At 39.7% G+C, this 22,833-nt stretch overlaps 2 protein-coding genes across 2 annotated transcripts in view; one reads left to right on the top strand and one right to left on the bottom strand.

Annotated features, from left to right (window-relative positions):
• The window catches only part of TG (thyroglobulin), a 144,440-nt gene that overhangs the window by 83,660 nt on the left and 37,947 nt on the right, over positions 1-22,833 (top strand). The gene's annotated exons all lie outside the window — the stretch shown is intronic.
• On the bottom strand, positions 383-22,577 carry SLA (Src like adaptor). Its single transcript, XM_023921544.2, has 8 exons — positions 22,338-22,577; positions 17,006-17,099; positions 11,047-11,146; positions 8,331-8,417; positions 6,908-7,011; positions 5,221-5,352; positions 3,152-3,284; positions 383-2,238 (listed from the first exon to the last, which is right to left on the bottom strand). Exons 2-8 carry the CDS (start codon positions 17,064-17,066, stop codon positions 2,019-2,021), a joined length of 837 nt encoding a protein of 278 aa, XP_023777312.1. The 5' UTR covers positions 17,067-17,099; positions 22,338-22,577; the 3' UTR covers positions 383-2,018.

The raw sequence follows: 22,833 nt of genomic DNA, 5'->3' as shown, positions 1-22,833 counted from the left end.
ACTGCTGTGAGGATGACAGAGTGTCTGCACAGGTCACCCAGGGAGGCTGTGGAGTCTCCATCCCTGGAGGTATCCCAAAGCCCTCTGGACCTGGTCCTGGGCAAATGGCTCAAGGTGGCCCTGGTGGAACGGGGAGGGGTTGGATCAGAGGATGCCTGGGGGTTCTTTGCACCCTGAACTGGTCTGTGATTGTTCAACTTGTCATTGTCAGAACATCTTATCTCCTTCTCACAGAGAGTGTCCAAGTGCTGCCAATCCTGTGGGCTCTGGGATTCTTTTGTCACCTTCCATCCAAAATGCCTTCTGGCCAGCATTGAAAGGCTGGGTGCTGGTACTAGTTGCACACCACGTTTTCCATTTTCTAAAAGCAACACAAAGTAACTACTGAATATTATTTTAATGAATAAATACAAGTCATGACTTAGAAATCTGAAATGCTCCCCATATACATTTCATGGATAAAATGCAGTCACCATAATGTATTGATTATCAGTAATAGTAATCAGATTATACAAATGCCTAGAGTTCCTGAGTGTGTTTTGCTTTTTGGAATTCAATGTTTACCAGACAAATTACATTCATTCTTTAAGTACTGAAATATGCTTAAAGAGGCTGTGAAATATTTTGATCTCTGAACCTTTCTTGCTAGTGCAAATGACCTGATACAAGATCTAAATAACACATAATTTGTTCTAAGAGGTGTTCAGAGATTATATATATATATATTTATATAACCTCTTAAATTCTCTATTTCTCCAAATTTTCATTATTCAAATCAGTGCAAAAAGGTACAGAAGAATATGGGATTGAAACTATCTCACCTTGAGAGCATAGGTTGCAGCATTTTACACATTCAGACAAGGGTGACCCTTGGATCACTCAAAGGAAAATGCTACTTGTCTTTTAGAACTTAAAAAAGGTTACATACCTGTAAAAAATAAATGAAATTTCAGAAAAATCCTCTAATCCTTAAGTGGTTTGATGGAAAGTGTAATTACTTTTTGACATAACTCTAGTCAGACAAGAAATTAGGAAATATCTCTAACATCCACAGTTACTGATTTTTTCCCTTAGTTTAATTATTTTAAAAGCTGCTGTTAATATAAATATTATACATAAATATGTGGCTGACTTCAGAAGTCAAAGTTAAAATATCTCCATGTACACTTAAAAGGTCACACCTTTGCAAGCCAACCTTTGTAGTTAGGCACAATATCATCACATCTTTTCAATTGAACTCTCTTTTTTCTCTGTTTATCTGCTTTACTATGAGTAGTCGAGTTACATGTTTGGATATGCCCGAGCTCCCATCTCAGGTATAAGCAGAAACTGCTTTTCTCTGTGAATTAAGCTTGTTCTCTAATTTTGTGACTATTTTATGGCACTGCAGGACATATCCAGCAAGTTAATAAAATGCCACTTGTAAAGTCAGTGATTTTAATTTTTTCTCCTAAAAGATAAGTGTGGAGTCACTATAATCAGGTGTTTCTTTGATGGCAGATGTTAGATACTTTCCTGCAGTTTTTGATGTCTTTCTGACCCATTCTCGATGACAATGGATAAGTCTATCTTGAGAAGAAAAATGCTCCTTTTTTCAGTGTAGATAGGTTCTGTAAAGAAGGCTTTGAGCCTTGTGGAGAATACCAGAGTAAGACTTAATTTAAGTTCCTGAGCTGCAGTTAGTCCTTCCCTGTACACCTCTGTACAATGCTGGGCATCGCCCCTGCTGAGGGGTCACCTGCACCACTTGGCTTTTGACTTAGAGTCTGTCTCAGTTTGTCCAGCTTGTGAACCACTTCTGGTGCTCTGGGGACATTCCCAGCATATACCATGGCTGAAATATCCTTGGGAGGGTCTCTGGTTAACATTCAGATGAAGAAATGCAGAAGCACTGCTGACACTTGGTCAGCAGCTTAGCTGATTGTATTTCCCAGCTGTTGAAGGACAGCAGGACCACAGCATGCTCTGGTTTCTCTTCTTACTCGTCAGTTTGTGGCTTTTTCCTGTTTGTCTTATATTTAGTCGTCATAGTATGTAGGTGGCAAGTGAAGAGCGCTCTTACGTTTGCTCCCTGTGTATATGAGAGATTGGGATTTCTTCTTCCTGGCACTTGCAAAAGAAGTGTTGTCATCCTCAGTTAGGGAGAGGTAGGAAGCGATGCTTTCCCTCAGGCCATAGCTGAGGCAAGAGTCATCCATTGCTGCCAGGGTGCTTTTGGTATCTCCAGTCACCTCCAGCCTTTAAAATAACAAAGTTTTGTTACCATTTCAGCTACTTGGACTGAGCCTCTTGGGATAATATGAACAGTTTTTAAAACTAATAAAGCTATTTTTGTTGTATAAAAACATTTTTGCCTCATAAATCACTGAGCATTTCTGTCACTTAGCATTTCTCAAAAAAAGAGTACAACAGTAATATCTAAATATTTTTTGGCACTTGAAAAGGAAGTATCATCTATATTCTCTTCTTAATCTGTAGGAAAAATGACCTCAATACTGCAGAAAATTTTCTTGCCTTCATAAGCACATGAATGTTTTGTGAAGGAAGAGTACTGAAGGGAAATTTACCCTTCAAAAGTAAAAAGGTGCTTTTGTTTCTGAGGGTGGTTGTTTCCCCAGCTTCTGAAACCTGACCTACTTTCTCTTGTGGCAGTGGTGATATTAGAAATCTCATGAACTGGGCTGTGTGTTGAGAGAGACACGACAGGAAAGGTTTATTCTTGGACAATGTGTCCATTGCACCTGTGCTGCTTCCTGGGGGTGTGAAAAAGGGGAGCTCACCTGTGAGCCACTGCACATCCGTGGGGATGGACCAGCACTGCTGGGTGTCCCTGGCCTTTGTGACCCTGCCCTTACTCCTGCCCCTTGCTGAAAGGACTCAGGAGACCCAAAGGGACTGAGCCCACTGATAGCTGGATGGTGAAAAGGATTGAATGCTAGCTGCACTTTCTTTCAAAATTAAACCTAGATTATCAGTTAGTGAGCTGAGCATTTAGTTTTCATGGGCTAGCTTGATGTCAGATTGTCCAAGCTTTAAAACTGCTTTCAGGAGAAGGAAATAAATAGCTATGTCTTCTGTGCTGCAAGCACAAGTATGTGCATGGCTGGGAAACACCCCTGTTGTTTCTGGCAGCCTGTGCTGAATGTGGTACCTGTGAATGTTTCTCCAGCTGAAATTTTTATTCCGCATCACCACAGGAGGAACTGGATTCGTCACAGTGTTGTTGTTAGTGCACTGGGTGAGACAAGGTGTTGTAAGGACACAGCAGAGACCATCAGCAACTTCTGAACAGGAAAATGAATACACAGTTAATCTTTGCTTACTGTTTTCTTTCCCTGATGCATGCTCAAATAAACAGTTTTGGACCCAGCAATAGCAGTCAATAATTGTGTCTTCTCTGCAAGGACACAGTAATACAGGCTTAATTTTTCCCTTTCCTCATACCTTTGCATTTTAATTTTTCATTGGGTATAATTCATAAAGTACAAGTGAGGAACTGAGACACAATAAGACAAATGACTTGCTCAGAGACTAGAAGGAATTTTGTGACAGAGCAGAAACTTAAACCAAATTTTTCTGAGCCCTCGGTGAGTTCTGCTTTGCTCCCTACTGTCTCAGCCATGCAAACAGAGTGTAAAAAAGATCAGATTGGATTGTGTGCATACCTATTCTTCTGGCTGTGGAGTGAATTGAGGTTCAAATGTTAACTTCTTCAATGTTTCTGTGCTCTACACTCTTCTTGCTCCACAAGGAACATCACAGATAATCTTCTGCCCAAGTAGAGAACATCATGGCTAAATGCTCCTGTTCTCAGACTCTGAGTGTTATTTCAGAATGAAATTCTGTATCTTCTCGTGGTGAGGGAAGGAGTAGACCTAAATCTGTCTCCTCTTACACTTATAACTCAAGTTAAAATGTTAATTGTTACAAGTTTTGGGTTCTGCCCCAGCCCAGTTTTTAGGCTTCAATTTTTTTCTTCTTTCTAAATGGGGAAAGGTGTCAACTAGCTAACATGTAAATACATACATATCTCCTGTCCAAATTCTTACTCTTCTCTTTATATCATTGGACTTGAAAGTTTCATTTGCTTGTTTTGAATGTGAATGACTTTTCTCCTCAGTTTATCAGTGGTCATCACACTTTTTATTTTATCTGTGAAATATTTAGTTATGGTAACTTCACACTTTTAAAATCACAGAGTACCTGTTGCTTGTTAAAGTACAGAACCTGTTGTTCTCTTGTAACTTTCAGGCAATTAGGTTTTTTGCAATTTCCTTCCTCATTTTCGAATGTTCTCGCTATGATGCATGGCAAGTGCAGCCACTTAATTGTGTCACTTGTCAAGTTACCTTTCTGATACAGGTTAAATTGCCATAAATCTGGGAAACTGTCATTGGAAAAGGTGTCATCCACTGGAGTGATATCAGCAACAGTGACAGCTGACTGCAGTTGAGCTAACAGCTTGAGCCTCTTGATATGAGTACTGCTGATAAATTCTTTCATATACTTCTAAAGTGATAGGGAAGAAGTTTCCAACATTTCTGAAAATTTTCTACTACAGATAAGGTAGTGATTCTTTAAAGAAATGTGATTAGAGAGCCTGGTGTTTCATGCTCTGAAGCTATCTGTCTGCCTAAAAGGCAAATAAATGAATGGCAGAGATCTCTGTGTTGGCAAACAGAGTCAGGCAGGAGCTGCAATCTGTCTCTGGAGCCCAGAACTGTGTGTACATGGCTTCTGTACAGCTGAATGCTTTTGTAAGGTCACACTTTGACTTTAGTTGTGCTCTGAGAGGGGCTGGGCATCCCTGGCCTGTGCTGACCACCAAACTGAATTTGGAATTCTCTGTGGAACCGCTAGACCCTGGTGTTTGGCTCAAGCAGTGTTATTGTCATGGCCATAAAATACCCTACACGATATCATACAAGACATTGATACAGACAGAACCTAGCTGGCCTTATTTAGCTGAGTTCTTGTATTGATTTCAGTTACACTGTTAATGGCAGCATATTTTTATTTAGGATGAAAAATAAAGTAAAATATATAAACCAAAACTTTTTCCATTGCCTGTTCTGCACAGTATTTTCAAGTCTTGGACATAGGCAAAACTTTTTGTTCTGGACATTTGATAGATAGTTTTACTTTGATAGATAGTTTATCTTTTATTTGATAGAAATAATTTGATAGAAAAAAATCTGTTTTTTCTGCATTTATTTTTACCTGAGTAGTGATTGACAAGGTCTTCGAGGCACTGGAAGGTTTGCCGTGGGGAGATGTAATACCAGTTATTCGGGAGGCGGAAGATCCTGTAATGTTTCACTTGCCTGTGCCTCACTGACAAGGAATATAACCCTGGAGACAGAGAAGGAATAATTACACCAAAGAAGGGCTGCAGTTCTGGTTGGGTATCTGTAGCAGAATAGAGAATCTCTAAGATCTGTAAGTGATGCCATTACTCAAAACATCTCAAAAATAGCTGAAAAAAACTGAGTGGCCATCTTATATAGTACTTATACTTTATATATGTACACAAATATTATAAAGGATACAACATGACTCAAGATTTTGGTTAAATTTAAATTTCTGGTGTGCCTTTCCTTTATTATTGCTGGCATGGGATCTTTTGAAATGCTGTAAAAGAAATAGGCCTTTACAGAAGTTGTTTGCCTTCCACTGAATAGGGAGATCAGATTCACAGGCTGGTATTCTGATTTAGTCAGCTTTGAGTAAGGTATTAGCTGAGACCTGATAATGCAGTCATGGCAGGAGATGGCCACTTGGATTTTCCTGTTTCTTTGTTAAGAACTGTTCTGCAGCATTCGTTGCCAGGGACTGAATGCCAATACTAAATTTTCTTGAATTTATTACAGATATTTAGAAAGTAATTGGCCTGTGGTATGCAAGAGGTCAGAATAGATGATGCATTATTCCCTTTTATCTGTAGTAACATGATGTTAGAATGTGTTCTGGTGCTTGAGAAAAGGAAGACAGCATGCTGACATGGGAAATTTGTTCAGCCTGGAGAAGACTGAGGGGAGACCTTATGGCTGTGTTCAGTTTCCTCATGAGGGGCAGCAGAGGAGCAGGCACTGATGACCTGTGATCTCTGGTGACCAGTGGCAGAAGCCAAGGAAATGGCCTGGAGTTGTGTCAGGGAAGGTTTAGGTTGGATATCAGGAAAAGGTTCCTCACTCAGAGGGTGGCTGAGCACTGAACAGATTCTCCAGGGAAGTGATCACAGCACCAAGCCTGACAGAGCTCAAGAAATGTTTGGACAATGCTGTCAGGCATATGGTAAGATTCTTGGAGTGGTCCTGTGCAGGGCCAGGGGTTGGACTCAGTGATCCCTGGAGGTCCATTCCAACCCAGGGCATTCTATTATTCTGTTTCTATGTCCCCATTGAAGAAAATAAAAGTATAAAGTTGATACAGCATAATTCCCATGTAGCAAAATAAAGAAAATAAAATCAAAGGCCAGTCATTTTTAAAAATAAGTAAAAGATCTCCCTCGTTTATATAATAAGCACACTTATCCACCACCCCCACTACTTGGTGTGCATTTTACAAGTTCTTGAATCAATCTTTTGTGGACCAAGGCAAAGCTGTGACTTTTCCTTCATTCAAAGTCCCACTGCCTCATAAGGTTTGCATGCAACCAAAGTAAATAATAGTGTTTAAACAACTGTGTCTTGTTTGTGCTGATGCCCGTGGAAGTTTCCATGGCCATCAATAACCCTGTTTCCAGTAGGTGACTGGTAAAGGCTGGCACACTGCACTGGGTGGCTTCCCATTATGCACCTTTCCTGCATTTGGACTGATCCATGTGAAGCAGGACAGGGAGTGAATTAAAGAACTGTAAAACTGTTAATGACTGAGATCAAGAGGGAAAAAGTCTTTATGGCCTCACCTTTCCTAGTTTCACTCTCTCTGATCATGAAGGAACCGACCTTGGTGTTGGGTAACTGTAGAAGTTCCTCTGCTTTTTCTCTTCCCAAGCCTTCAAATAACCAGCTGTGAAGCAGGAAAAAACAAATTCTGAAATTTGGACACCACTGAAACAATGAGCAGCATGTGGCTGTGAAAGTGCTGCATTAGCCAGGAAAAGTGACTGTAAAAATAACACAGTGGCTTTCTATAGTTATTCTCTCAACCACGTTCAGGCATATTTCCCCAGTTTATGGAGAAATTTTTGTTGGTTTTGAGTTCCATTAACCTTTGTGAGGTTAAGAAAAGGTTTGGACTTACTAGAAAAAACAAAACTTTTTGAGCTGCTTTGATCTGTATTTCTGGGGACAGATTCATGTGGTATATTAATCACATCTGAGGCATTAGTTAAACCTCTCTTTTTCATTTAAACCACTTTTTTTAACCCCAAGTTGTATTATAAATAAGCACCAAATACATGACAATTATTTTGCTTCTTCTAGGGAACAGTCCAACCATTTAAGTTAATGGGCTTTGTGGATAAGGAAAAGTGAAATTAGTCCTACAGATTTTCACCATAACTTGGTGCACTGCCATGTTTTGCCACAGCAAGTGTCTCACCATGCATCTGGGCTTGCTCAGCTGTTCTAGAGTTACTGGAATTCTGTTTTAAAGTTGTTCTCATGTATTTGATCCTGTCTGCTGTCATTGATGTTTCAGACAGTAGCTTCCATTACCCCACATCTGTTCCCTGCCTTTGGGACAGCATCACTGTTTCAGGAGGATGTAAAAACATGGTAAAATTTAAGCACTTGCATAGTTCACAGTGACATTCACAGTTCATATCCTTAAAATTAAACAGGTATTAAAACATTTGCCAGAAAATTTTTAAGTGTGTTGTTTAATGGTTTTTTGTTTTTCCTGAGTGGTGTCTATGGCAACAAGAAATGTCTGAAATTTCCTTAGTTTTTTCAGTGAGAAAGTTTACATTCTTGAATGACTTATTAGCATTTCTATTTTTTTCTTTTTGGCCTATTTTCCATGAGCAAACCTAGCTAAAATTTTACTCTATGTAAATATTAAAAATCCATTTTAAATAGGCCCACATCATCAATTTCTTTAAGTTAGAGATCAGTCCATGCAACAGAGGTATATTAAATATCTTATATGCGATTTGAGGTGGTTTTGGCTCTTTCCAGCTTTTAAAAGATGAATTTTCCTTTTCACTTAGTCTAAATTTATATGTGGATTTGAGGTTCTCAGTTTTCAAAAGATATATTTTAGACTGTCAATAAATAAAATTTCTGTCTGTCAAGTCACTATTGGCATTATTTGGACTGTGACTGAGTAATCAGAGGAGAATATGTAAAAATGTGGTGAAAGGCTATGGAAATGCATTTACTTACCCGTGATAAACCTTTGCTACATATTTTCCTGGAATATAGTTTTCTCGACCTGTCGTAAGGGAATGGACTCTCCACCAGCCTCCTTCACTGTGTGAAAGCAAGAGAAGGGATATTTTCAGATGTATTTTCAGAGTTTCTCATCTTTTAGAAGTTAGTGAAGATAGACAGATTAGCCTGCAACCTTCTGTGTGTGCTCCTGAAACTATGTATTCAGAAAGGAACCTCGTTTGGTTTCATTTAGAGTAGTTCCATTTCTAAACCTACTTGAGAATTAAATTTGGACACAGAAATAAGCTGAATTTGTTCCATTTAAATTATGTGAGTAATAAAATATTTTTCTGTAGTTGAAAGAGGAAGGATAAATTCTCAGTGGTTAAACCATGCTGTGCTCTGCCTTCCCACAGCTAGGCTTGTACTGGTGTCCAAGATATTCAGTTTACAGCTGAGTGTGTTGTGTCTGGACAGCCCTGTAACACCAGGGCAGAGGTTCCTGGGAAATGGAGCCTGTCTGCTTGGGAACAGGCTGTCAGTCCAACAGAACCTGGTTTGTGGTTTGCTCTTTTCCTTGTCTTCCATGAGCTGCAGACCAGACTCAAATAAAATAGACCCTATAGCTGAAGCTGCAGACATATGTATTTTCCCCAATATACCTTAAGTTATTGCTGTGATGCCTGGATTGTGGCTTTGACTCTTGAATCCCTTCAGAAATACAGGGTACCAAGAATTTTCACAGGGATGCTGCAGAGCTTTAGTTGAACTACAAGGATGCTGATGACTGATGGGTTCTCTGCACCTTCACTTTAACAGTTTGAATCCAAATAACTGTGTCTTGTGTTTGAATGCTGTTTTTGTGGATGTTCATATAAATGCTCCCAAAACAATGTCTAGACTGCAGATCAGAGTCTCAGTGTGTGTCAGAACAGCTGTGTTGAAATCACTTAGGTTAAATGTCATGAGTTAGAGCTGCTAGGACCATGGTCCAGATTGTCTGTGCTGAGGGAAGAAGGGAGATATCTACTGCTGGAAATTTCAGGGCCCCTAAAAGTTTTGGGTTTGGTTTTCCAGATGAAATGCATTTATCTATAAGAATTTTAGGTAATTTTGTCTTTCCCCCCCCCCCCCCCCCAGAACTCTCCTAGACAGAACCAAGAATTTCAATAAGAAAAAAACAAAAACAAAACTGAGAGATTCGTCATCTGTCTCCCTCCAAACTTTAATATTACTAACACTGAAAAATCCCTATGATGTATAAAAATCCCAAAGCAGTACATCTCTCCTGGGGCATGAGCTACAGAAATTATGTAGATTGGGGAGAATCTTGGAGGACATTTGGTTTGACTACTGCCAGCCAAATGTGGTTCATCTGGTAATGAAGGGTGCCTGCCCAGTGTGGAGAGTGAGGAACTGTGCCAGTGGTGCTTATACAGTTCTGCCAACCCAGAGTAGTCACAAATATCTGTGAGGAGTTGCATTTCCTGTGGTGGTTCCATATGTCCTGCTCCTGGCAGGGTTGGTGGGCCTGACTGCCACTACACATCACTACTTTGGCAGAAGGCTGAAAAGCTGCTGTTGTAAAATCAGTACATGCTGACTCCTCCGTGGTGACTCCTCATCACTTGTGCTGTCATGCAATGCTACTCTTCCTTTTTACTATATTTTACTTCTTTGAATGATTTTGGAAAAAGAATTACAGCTTATGAGCAGAAAAGGCTGCAGGCAAGCAATTCCTACTGACATTGGCACATACCCAGGCAGGGGAGGACAGGTCCTTCATCAGGACACTGTGGTTTGCATAGAGCATTGGACTGTCTTGTCTTCTGTGAACAAGCTCATGATTCAAAATAAGAGGAAAATTCCCATCAAGGCTTGCCTTGATGACTGCACAACAGACAAACATGTCAGAAACTTCTGCTGCCAAAGCCTATTCTTTTAGAAGCTGTTCCTGCAGTAGATTGTACTTTGGAGCACACGTGTACATACAATATGTCACACATGTAATTCCCATTGATATGGGCATAGGCATTACACACATGTAATTCCCATTGATATGAGGGCCTGTAGCTGATGGAATCTGAGAGTGAGGCTTTGAGATGGAATTTCCAAGATAAAGCAGTTGTAGCATGTCATGTATGTTCTGCAAACTGCAGCAGGGTTTATACTGCTAGGAGCTAGCAGAGAGGAATCCCCCTGGTTTAGAGGAGCTCTCCATCAGCAGAAAATTTATCTGGTGGTATTGTCTGAGTCTGAGGACCCTTAGTTCCTTAAATGGGTATGAAATTCTAAGACTTAATAATAATGGAGCTGTTATTATGACAAAGGGTGAGGGAGAAAATGACAGACACACTTGACATGAAGAAATTCAGAATTATTTTTCTATGTGGTTCAAACTATTTTGGCTCTTACTTTGTTTTGCATTACATTTGGGGAACACTTTCTCATAATCATTTTTCAAAGCAGAGTTGTTCTGAATCTTATTTTAGAATAGAGTCTGTATCCATCTTGAGAAATCTAAGAGAAATCCATGGATCAAAGGACAATCTATAATCCCAAATCCTTAAACTACATGGAAATTTACACTCTGGCTAAGCATCCTTCCTTGAAAATTCTGAACTCAGTTAATTTTGCTGAACTGCATCCAGTTTGGGCCAGGCACATAAAACAGAGCTTTGCTTCAGTTGTAATAAAACCTAATTTAAAAATAAATTGATCAACTTACTCTGATAGCACACGTAGTTTTTCTCCTACGTGAAATATAGGTTGGCTTATGTCTGCTGAAGGGTAGTCATAGAGAACAGCAAGGAAGTCACTCTCCTGACCTGTTAAAGGAGAAAGAAAAGTAATTTAAAGCAAAAGTAGGGCTCTGAGACAAAAATGTATTTTTCCTTAAGTATGATAGATTTTATGTAGTAGGCCAAATGGGGAAGAAAAGAAATCTCTGAAATATCACTTAATAAACATAAGGAGCTAAAGAAGAAGCTATAGATTTACAAGAAGACTGTGAAGATACTAGAAATTAAAAAAGTCATGTGGTTAATTGTAAGAAACTAAATTTAGACCACTTTTTCTAGCAATTACCATATTTAAAGGACATATTCAGTTTGAAACTAAAATAATTAGTAATCATATATAGTATTAGGAAATAAGCCAGTTTGGTTAATGCTACTGTCTCTAAATGCCTCCAGCTACATTTTGTAGCATGTTATTTAAGAAGAGGAAGATGCATGTTTCATACAATTATGAATTGTTTCATAATTTTACAGCACTGATAATTGTATGACACTAGTTTAGATCAAGGTGAATGAGAGCATGGACATTTTTGCCCATTTCCATCACTTTCTAAAACAGCTTGTGATCAGCCACTGCCCTTTGTCTCACCATTGCACAGAGACTGTACAAGAGCTTCAAACAGGCACAGGGGTGTTTAAGTTGAAACCATTTCACAACAGCAATTTGCAGAGCTGGGGTCAGAAAAGAGATGAGAAAAGCTCTCATCAGCTAGGATGAATCTGGGACTTGCACCCTGTGTAGGGCTGAGTCTCCTGGGTTTCTGAAGGATGGAGCACTTTACACAAGGCTGGGACTATCAAACATGAAATGCTTCTCATCCTGCTAGAATCTGTGGTGCCCAGTAAATGCTGACAGCTGGGAGATTCAGAAATGTGTCATGCTGGGTGTTTTGAGCTCTTTGTCACAAGTTTTGGTAAAAGGGATCGTGCCATACACTGCCTGCATTTCTCCTGGAAGCATTCCTCCTCTCTGCACATCTCAGTACCCTCCAGGGTCTCACAGGAGACAGAGCTTCCCTCTGCCTCCACCAGGATCAGCACCCTGATCCTTAGGAACACCATCTAGCACTACATTTGCAGTGGTTGTTTGACCTCCACACTGCACACACTCTGTGCAGCCCAACATGTGCAAAAATGGGTGTGAATTCAGGGTTGGAAATAAAGAAATTAGATAGAGATATAGAAACACTTCTGTATCTTTTCTCATTTAGTATAGACTTGTTGCCAGCTTCTCTTTAAGGAAGACAGCTTTTGAGGGAAACCTAGGTGCAGCACCCTGAATGAATGTTCTGTGTTTTTAGCTATGTGTCTCAGGGCCTTAGAAACAACTCACAGAGATAATGGTAAAAGGATGAAGAAAACATGAAGAAAAGAAACACAACAGGTTACCCACAGAAGCTGTGGTTGCCCCATCCCTGGAAGTGTTCAAGGCCAGGTTAGATGGGTCTGAGAAACTTGATCTAATGGATAGCATCCCTGCCCATGGCAGTGAGAATGGTATTAGATGATCTTTAAGATCCCTTCCAACCGAAGTCATTCTATAATTATTTTGAGAGTGTGTTTAGAATTGGTATTGCCATGATTTTCTTAGTTGATTAGTGTCACTGAATTAAACAGAACTAGTCCAGTACAGCCAACCACTGTGATTAGTCTAAAATAACTTATTTTACACTTAGTTCTACCCTAGTGAAGAAATTCTGTGCTAAACCCTTGATGGTTTCCTTGTTCTCTGTGGAAAATCTAGTGGCACCTTCCTGTCTGTGAAGCTACTTAGTACCTGAGGCTAGTAACACCTAAGCATTGGCACTGAGTCTTTTTTGAGAAAACAAAAGCTTTACCTAGAACTACTAGAAAAAATACAGCCCAGAAAGGTGCATTTTAAAAATAGTGAAGTGGGGATAAAATGCCATCACTTAATTTCTCGTTGCAGGTTATAAAACATCATATAATGCTACATTGAATATAATTATTTTTAGCTTAAGGACAATGATTTTAGCGATGCCTTTTTAAAAAATTAGGGTGTTTATTTTTAAATATTCTGTTTCTATAGTGAAAGAGTGAAAAACAAGTGCTTTTCTGCTCTCCTTCCTTGTGCATTGGTCATTTGCATTCCGTTATGCACTGTGGGGTAGATGACTTTTTGTCTACTCTAGCAAGACCTGTGTTACCTTGCTTACACTTTCATATTTATATTAATTTTTGTTTCAATTTTGCATGTTAATTTGCAGTTCTGTAAAGGAAGGAATATATCAGAGGATTATCTTCCACATCCATGCAAATGTTACCTCTTAAACTACATTCAGTTATATTAAAGTGTAAGGAGAGGAATGAACCCCCTCACTCTTCACTTTATTTTGATTGGTATTTAAGTCAAACCTGGGTTTTTTGGTCATGCAAAATACCCCAGCACGCTGTACAACTTTTCACAGAACCATACCAGCTCCTTACAAACACAAAAGCCTGGAAACAGGAACTAAACAAATTATGCACTTTCTCCACACGTAAATTGCACAGTGATCTAATAGATTTGATCTGTCGAGGTCTTTCAAAATGTAAAAGAAAAAAGATTTGCCTGAGTTTATCTAACACAAACTCTCCTCCACAGTGCAAGTCACATCTGAAATGGAACAACTCAAAAGTTAGAGTGGAAAGATCGAAGCACAACCATTTCCACTGCATCAGTTGTTAATTCTGGGTGGTTTTTAGGAGTAGGAAATGAATGTGAAATACGTGCTAATTTTAGATGCCTTCACACCCGCATGTCTTGCAGAGTGTGAAACTGAATATTGTATACTTCGACTTATTCATTGGGAAATGGACTGTGAAGCATTATTAGAGTGGGAAGAGCATAGGCAGAGCATCCAGATCCAGCTCATTGCCCTCAAAAATCTGCTGTGCTGTGCACTGGCATGGTCCATGTCTGGAATGGGAATGAACTGTTTGGAGTTCAGCTCCATGCATCATCCAGCTTTACTGGCCAGCAGAATATTGATTTATGGCCTGGGATGCACCAGAGAGGGTGAAGGAGGGCACTCATGTGTGTCTGGGAGACTGTGCAGCACCACAAGGTGTGGCTGCAGAGTCACACTTTGGTACCCAAGATAGATCTAAACCAGCCAGCTTGGGAACTGAGACTTGTGCAGGTGCGGCCCAAAAGGATTAATCCTGTATTCATGGTCCCAAAAGAGGACACACAGGGGCTCACAACCCTCGATGACCCCTTGCTGCTTTGCTTACTCTGTTGTCAGTCCCTGCACTGTGCCAGGAATGCCTGTACAGTGTGTGAGCAGATGGGGTGCAGTTATCTTCAGGGTCCAAATGCCTCCTTGGGAAATGCAGCTCATGCACTGTTCCCTTTCTCAGGGCCAAGACTGGCACACTGCTGGTGAGGAAAGCACAAAGTTTTGTTTTCAGTGCAAATTTCAGGCAGCACAAGGGGCTCATAGGGGCCTGACGAACACAACAGATCAAGTCTGCAAACTGCAGTTATCTATTTTCTTTCCCCTTTTTGTTGGAAACTCTTTCCTTTCATTCTTGCCCTTCTGTTTCAGTCCTTCATTTTATTTAGTCTCACTGAAATGAGCCAGTGTCAAACCTACTTCTCCTAATAATTATTTCAACTACTGAAAGTCCATGGATTGGATCCTCCACCTCAGTTAAATCAAGTCTGTTACTGGCCTGCTGGAAATCTTCTGTTTTGTGATGTGATTTGGAGTTTGATCTGCACAGAAGGCAAATAGATACAAACTCACCGGATGAACCCCAACACACACTTTAGTGCCAGGTTAATTTTTAGAAGTCTTTTTTCATTGGATTTGGATGACAGCACTGATGTTTGTAACTTTCATTAGCAACATCTAAGCCATTATGAAAGATACTGGTCTGACCCAGGGATAGCTGGATCCAAGGAGCTATTCAGGCTGATAAATCCTAGAATCATACAGTAGTTTGAGTTGGAAGGGACCTTTAGAGGTCATCTAGTCCAACCCTCTGAAATGAGTGGGGATTGAGTTGCTCAGAGCCCCAGCCACGCTGACCTTGAAAGTTCCTAGACATGGGAAATCTACCACCTCTCTGGGCAACCTGGTTTAGTGTTGCACCACACCCATTATAAAAAAAAAATTCTCCCTTATATTTAGTCTAACTCTACCCTTCTACCCTATCTTAGCTTAAAACCATTATCCTTTGTTGCATCACAACAAGCCCTACTCAAAACTCCACCCCATCTTTCTTGCAAGCCCTCTTTAAGTACTGAGAACTGCAATAAGGTCTCCCTGGAGCCTTCTCCAGGCTGAATGAGCCCAGCTCTCTCAACCTTTTCTCATAGGAGAGGTGTCCCATCACTGATCTTTTTTGTGACAACACCCCTGCCTTTGGATGATTAAACATGGGTATCTAGTGCAATTTCAGCTGTGAGAGTGTCTGAAATATCCCTACAGCCTTGGCAGGTGCCACTGCAACTACAGGAGATTTTTCTCTCCTCAGGTGGTAGCAGGAGGTCAGGTAGGGCTAACAACACCCCCTTCTAGATGTGCTAGGTGTGTAGGAAAGTTCAGGAAGATTGAGTCCTGAATTCCTAGATAGATATTTTCTCCTTGTAACTGCTGTGGTATTGCAGAGATATCTTTTAGGGGTGTGTTCTATTTCCATCACAGAAAGGTTTGCAGTTGTTTTTAGCCCTGCTAAATCCTGACTTTTAGCATGTGTAAGACCAGTACAAACTTGCTCACAGCCATGGCCTGCTCATCAGCAAGGTCCTGCTTTGAGTGAGTGCATGACTGTTTTGGTGTTTACATATGGTATTTGTGTTAGCAGTTGTTGGGAATATCAGCATAAAGCACTCTTCTTCACAAAACAAAAAAAAAAAAAATTTAGCAATATGCTGAGTAGTTTTTGGTCTCTGCTATGTTAGGACCTAGGACTGCAAGGCTGCCCATCTCAGTGAGTTCCTAGCCATACTAAGAACAGGGCTGGGTTTCCTTGCAGCAAAAAGGAAAGCAGGCTGATTCCCTATCTTTATAATAATTAGTGGCCCAACTGGAAAATCTTTCATAGAAAAACTCCAAAATTAAAAACAAAACTACTAAAGAAACCCCACCCCAAACCCAAAGGAAAAACCCAAAAAAGCTTTCTCTTCTTCACCTTTGGGGAGTGATTTATTGCACCTCTTGCACAGCTGCCTGTATTAGTGACCATGAGGGCTGAGGCTCTACTGGCTCTCCACCCACCCACTCACAGTTTGCAGTAGCTTATCACCAAATCTCTCTTTCTTTCCCCCTCAAATGCATGACCTCTACCAGCCTACAGAGGAGGCAGGGAGGGATTTGCAACCTGATTTATTCACGTGTGGATGCAGAGGGCAGATGTGTTGTATTCTTTGGCAGCTTGCCCTGTGAAACTTTTATTCCTCTATAACCTTAATGGATAAATCTGGTGGCAGGTTGGCTGTGTGCTACTTTTATTGCAATTATCTGGCAGTAGATGGACATGAGGTTCAATGCAATACATCGTTAAAACTTTTAACCTTAAATGAAGGAACTCCAAATTTCAAGAACAAATTTGTATAAAATATCGCATGCAATTATGTCAAAACACAGCTTTCCCAGTTTCAGAAGCAGTGCTTCAATGCTTTCTGATTTGGAAGGAACGTCTTTCAAGGAGCTCCAGCAAATAACATGTTTAACATTTGGGGTTTTTAATTAAAGTGCTTCTTGGAAAACGAGCTAAAACGTAGCTAAATATAAGCACTGTCTGGTGGATGCCCTCCTTCTCCCACAGCAGCCATGAACTTGCCTGCTTTTGTCAGGTGGGTGAAGGAAGACACATGGCTGAGTCTATCATATATCGTCAACATCTTTTTCTCTTGAAAGGAACGAAATGAGTGCTCACCCGCTTGGCTCGGCGTGTTTGTTTCCTCAGATGCTCTTGGAGTTTTCACAGCATTTCCCATTGTGCTTGCTAATTCTGTCCAAGTTCTTCGGAACTAAATCAAAGCAGACATTGAAATTTAACATCACAGTAACACCTGCTGTGCCAACAGATGAGAAATGACCTAGTTTGGGCGTCTCCAAACGTACAGTTTTGCTTTTGAGAACTCTGGTGTCAAATTCATGCAAGAGTTTTACATACTTGCTAAACTCTCACCACTTATGTGCTTTTATCAGGGGAATAGCAGAAAACCACAGCTAGGGAAGTTGCTCAGAAGAACATGATGTAGTAAAAGTTTCCATGACCAGTACCTCAGCACAATAGGAAGTAACAGCAGAGCTGTGCCCATATATTTCATACACAAAATGATTTTTCAGCATTTGGGGTTCTGAGGCTACAAAGGATCTAATTAGACTGATGTCCCTGCTTTTCAGTGCTGTGTGTATATTATGTTGGTTTACTACTGAACACAAAGAACACAGCTTGGTAGGTTTGGGCTTTTTTCTGACACCATTGTGCCCTCAGCAAACGTGGGCAATTTTTTTTAAGAAACACCTTGCATAAAAAAATGATTGATCTCAAATCAGTCCTCCTGCATAAAGCCACCAGTGCAAATTCTTCAGATACCTGTCTTAAAAAGTTTTGGTGGATGTACAAGAAGCAACATCAGACAATTGTGGAACTAAATACTGTGAGAGGAATAGTTCCTTCTCATAGCTTTGCTGCAGCCATCCTAATTCTCTCTGGCAGAGGACAAAGAGATAAATATTTTGAATGTGGAAGAGTATCATGCTATGGTATATTTTCAGAGGCAGAAGACAAAAAGCTATATCTATTTTAAAACTGTACATTAATGCAAAATAACACCACCAGCTGATGGGTAATTATTTTTTTAAAATATATTTCTGTCTGTTGCCCTGTGAAAATTATAATTTCTTATAATATAAGATCTCTAGCAGCATTGTGTGAGTATTCTGCATCTTGTGGCCTTTTCTAGCTTAAATATTTCAAAGATTACTGATTTTGGTGTGCTACTCTTCACTTACACAGGCTAGAGCCTGATGAGGGTCAGGTGGAGGGATGTCCAACTTGAAAAACAGAACTGCTAACATCAGCAAGACTTTACTGCTAATTGTCTTTTGGAATAAGTTTGGCAGAATTTCAGTATGTTGATTAATACCATACATTTTTAACGGCTTACAGACAGTTTAGGAAGACATCCTACAGAATAAAATGCCATTCGAAGCAAGGAAAATTCGTCCCTTATCAAATGCAAGGAGCTATGTGCTAGAACAGATGGTAGTGCACAGTTTGACTCCACCTCATCTGCTTTCCAAGCTTCTTAGTGTTGTTTCCAAAGGCTCTTTGCTAGAATTCTCTATTTCACTGGCCAAATGACACATTAGCCCTTCACTTTATGCACTCAGAACTGGCTTGTGGCACATCTGGAGGGTGCAGCTGTGCCAATGTCTTCCTGACAAGCATCTGAAACCGACTTTCACAAGAACAAAAATGTGTTGCCTGATAGGAGAAATCTAGAAGCTGCATTAAACAGCACCCTTAAATTTAAATAAGCTACTTGTGTATTCACTTTTTTTAAAAAAAAGGTCTCTTGATAGAAAACGAACAAAAAAATTCTTTCTCCATGTAAATGTACCTAAATTTCTAAACCTGAAACCAGAATTCACTTTGTCAGGCAATGTCTGCTTTCAAGATCATAATTTTCTGATTTAATTATGAGTATTTTTCTGCAAGACCCAATTTTTATTTGTTGAACAATTTCCTTACTTTTATTCCATAAAGAACAAGAGGTAAACTTGTAGGAGTAGCTGTACTGCAGCCAGTATTTTGGCTACAGATATTATAGATGTTCATGGCTCATCTTCAAATTAGCCAGAAAAATTTCCTGGGCACAGCAATAGAGAGCTCAACAGGGCTGAAAATGTCAGCCAGGAGAGTGAGATAAATACTTGGACTGATAACCTCTGCTGAGCTCTGTGCTCTGGTGGATACATTTTTGCAGTAATTTAAAAAGGGAAGCTCAAATCTTCCTCAGTGTATAGAATCTAAGCTGCAGGTTCCAAAAATGTGCAGTTCCAGATAGAAGGCAAGAATGACAGCATAAACATCTTAAGTCCATCTATAATTTTGACACATGCAATTGGTATTTAGATGAGAATTGTTTGAATTTTGCATCCCAAAAATCTGGAAAAAAGAATAAAATGAAGAGTCCTACCTCTAAGTACCACTTTATGTGGGGTTTTGTTATTTGAGGGCTGGAAAAGCAAGTCATCCTTCAAGTGTCAGGCTTGTGCAACAGTGGCCTTTTTTCTACTCCTAATTTCAGGTGTGCCTTGGTCTCTTTGGAAAGTGATATGTGGTATTTGTGCATGGTGGAAAGACTTCTGAAAGTTTTAATGCAGGCTTTCAATCTTTCTAAAAGCACAGAACATTGCACCAAGGCACTTATGTTTTTCTAGATGGTGTTTAAGGATCTAAACTCTAAATGCTGCTTTAGAAATACGTGAAGTGTATGAAATGCTGCTTATACAACATTTGCAATTAAACCACAGTCAAGTCCAGAGGGATGAAACACTGGAAAAAAGGCAAGTTCCTACTTTGTATTTTTGCAGAGCACAGCCTGGTTCCCTTCTGCCATACCAGGCACCATTATTGTCAAAGGACCACAGAAGTCACCAGGGCATAATGTGCAGCTCCTTGTGGAAGAATCTGACTTGTGGAAAATGCAAACATTATAAAATATCTTCAGTGCAGCGAAGAGTGGTGACGTCTTGGGCATTGCCGTCGTTAGCGTGGCAATTTGCTGTTTCTCATTGCGTTTTCCGTGCTCTTTCACTGTCACTACCATTGGTAGCAGAAATTCATGAAAGGGACAGAGAGTTCAAGATGCTCTCCAGATTCATAACAGAAGTGCTCAGTAAAAATAAAAAATGCAAAGCTCTGACCCTTGCTGTTAAGTCACTTAACCAAAGTGGAGAAAAGGAAAATAAGACATCAGACTGTGTTTTGCTACTAAAGCCACTTGTCCTTATGCACATGGGTAAAGGTTCCTATAGTCCAGTCAAAGGTGGTGGAGTGAATATTCTGAGGTATGACACACCTTCCGATGTTGAAAATGGGACATGGACATTTTGTTTGAAATAAGGCAGGCAAAAATTGTTTCTACTTGTTTGATGGCAATGGCATATCACTGTTTCTAGAGTAAGAATGTACAAATTAGTCATATTTCTAATACAATGATGTGCTTTACTCTTGAGTGATGGAACTTGATGGCTTAAGTAGCTTGTGCTTGTGTTATTGTCAGCACAATACAAATCCATTCTGTCGCTGCATGATAAATTCTTGTGTGGTTTTCTGAAATTTTGAGACACTCTGCAAAATTAGACTTACTGGAAGCTTTCAAGATCTCATGAATTAATTATTTTCATTGATATCAATAGAATAACAGTAACAGTTTTTTAAATTATAATCTTCTGAAAAAGCAAATTTGCTCAGGACAGAGCATCTCACTTGACCTTATTGAATCATAGAATAATTTGGGTTGGAAGGCACATTTAAAGGCCACCTAGTCCAACCCTCCCTCCATAAGCGAGGACATTTGCAATTAAATCAGGTTGCTCAGAGCCCTGTCCAACTTGGCTTTGAATACTTACAAGCAAGAGGCATTTAACACCTCTCTGGGCAATCTGTGTCTCACCCCCCTCATTGTAAAAACTTTGCTCCTTATATCTGAACTTGATGACAGAGTTCAGGATTCAAGTAGAAGTGCCATCTTTCTATCACAGAAGCAGATAATTATGCCAGATCCAAAGAAAACAGTTCACCTAGGATAATGTAGGAAGAAGTAAAGAGAAGTGATAGACTCTAAACTCACTGTGTCTTATCTACCCCAAACCCTGTGTGGAGTGCAGCTGCTGCTCAGCTCCGAGGAGCTGCCAGGAACCAAAATCTACCTGCAGCTCTCCTGCTCACCAGCCACCTCCCCAGGCTTGCATGAAAATTTGGTTTTAACTATTAAGATCACATTTGCAGTGTTCCAAGCATTGGTCCTTCCTCCTCTCCCCTCTCCACTTGTGCACACAGTGTCCAAGGAGAGGTGGTAATGTGGCTGTTTGCACACACAGCTAGTAGGGTTCAGGGATCTTTGCTGCCAAAAGGAACATGAGGAAACATCCACAGTCCCAGACCTGCTTTGTGTCCTATTTATCAGAACTCTCAATAAATATGAATTCTTCACCTGTCAAGACTAGAATTCCAGTGACCTACTCTGTGTGACCCCAAAACCTGTGGTACAATTTTCCCCTTCTGTTCCTGTATGCAGCACATACATAAAGTAATAACTTCCTCTTGCAGAATTTGTTCTCTGAGAAAACGTGCTTCTGCAGCAGTTAAATAGCATGGAACATGAGAGAAATTCTGCTACTTTTTGAGAACTTTTTCAAAGTTATATTTAATATGATTGAGAATTAGTTAATATAAAGAAATTAAAGTATTAAGAGGAATAAAAATGCAATATAAGCACATGAATAAAGCTCTCCTACAAGGAATACTGTAGTCTAGTAAAATTAGAACATTTATCATTCCTGAGATGCTATACCAAATTTTATTTTTTTTTCCTGATATTCACATCTATATTGCCAATGTTTTGTAATTTAATTCTCAATAAAGTTAACAGGTAATATCTGAATATCATTTAGCTTGAAAATGAAAGCACTGGCATCCTGGTTTTTTTCATGTGGGGAAAGAAAAAGCAAAATTACTTAGATTTCAGAAACTGTATTTTTTTTTTGTGTGAATTTCCCTTAATTTGTCATTAATCAAAATGAACATCCTTTCAGCTTTGAGGCAGTTTGTGCACCTTTGCACTTAGAAAGAATAACATAATACTCTCATCAAAGTAATTCATAGACACATGCAAACATGAAACAGCACAGAAATATCACACTATGCACACTTCTAACACTTAGATTAAAAAGCCCACTAATCATTTTTTGGCTATAGTGAAGTGCAGTTTGCTTCAGCATAAGGTCCTAAGCATCTATCTTACTCTTAGGTTTCAGTAGAAATACTCCTTGTCCTATCTGTCTTTAGTACCACTCCTTATAAAAAGGATCAAGGCAGGCTCCTCTTTTTCTGCCTTTGGTGGTACTTGAAATCCACGGTCTGAATACTGCCATTGTTAATGAAACAGAACACCCTTGTACATAAATAAAATTGAAACATTTGGTCTCGTACGCAGATAATGTAAAATATATCACAGCAGAGTGGTTACCTTTAAATGCTAGGCATGGCATTCCAGGTTGCAGTATTTCTGAAAAAAGCCGTAGTCATAGTACTGCTCTCATGCTGCCAGCAAGGTTTAGCTGATCAAGTCGAGGAGCAGCCGGTCGAATGAGTGTGTTGTGAAGTTCACGCTGTCATGTAGAGCAGCATTTGCCAAACAGGCCACATACTTCCTCTCTGAGAAATAAGGAAGGCTCAAAGTGTTTGCAACAGATGAGGTTCCTGTTGCAAGTCACTACTGAAGGCACATTTTATCTATGGGCTGAGAAAAACAGGGAGGTTTTCAATGTATTGCATCAGGGCTGGTTTCAGCAGATATAAAAAATGAGAGGAATAACACAGTTTACTTACTTACACGAAAAGGGTTTATTTTTTTTTTTCTTCTTCTTCTGAATTTATTTATCCAGTAATGCTCATTCCTCAACTGTTTTCTTTTATGTATTTTCGCTATTTTTTTCCTGACAGACAGGAAGAGGCACAAAACA

This window comes from Cyanistes caeruleus, chromosome 1, assembly GCF_971803275.1.
Source record: "Cyanistes caeruleus chromosome 1, bCyaCae1.hap1.1, whole genome shotgun sequence".
In the NCBI taxonomy this organism is placed as follows: Eukaryota; Metazoa; Chordata; class Aves; order Passeriformes; family Paridae; genus Cyanistes; species Cyanistes caeruleus.
Note: the sequence above shows the minus strand (reverse complement) of the source record. Positions and strands in the feature narration are given on the sequence as shown.

Excerpts from the sequence above, each read along its gene's own strand:
- SLA (XM_023921544.2), bottom strand. The coding sequence starts at position 17,066 with ATGGGAAATGCTGTGAAAACTCCAAGAGCATCTGAGGAAACAAACACG. Across the intron at positions 11,147-17,005 it reads AAACACGCCGAGCCAAGCGG|GTCAGGAGAGTGACTTCCTT; the intron begins GTGAGCACTCAT and ends CTCCTTTAACAG. Across the intron at positions 5,353-6,907 it reads AGAGAGTGAAACTAGGAAAG|GGTTATATTCCTTGTCAGTG; the intron begins GTGAGGCCATAA and ends CTCTGTCTCCAG.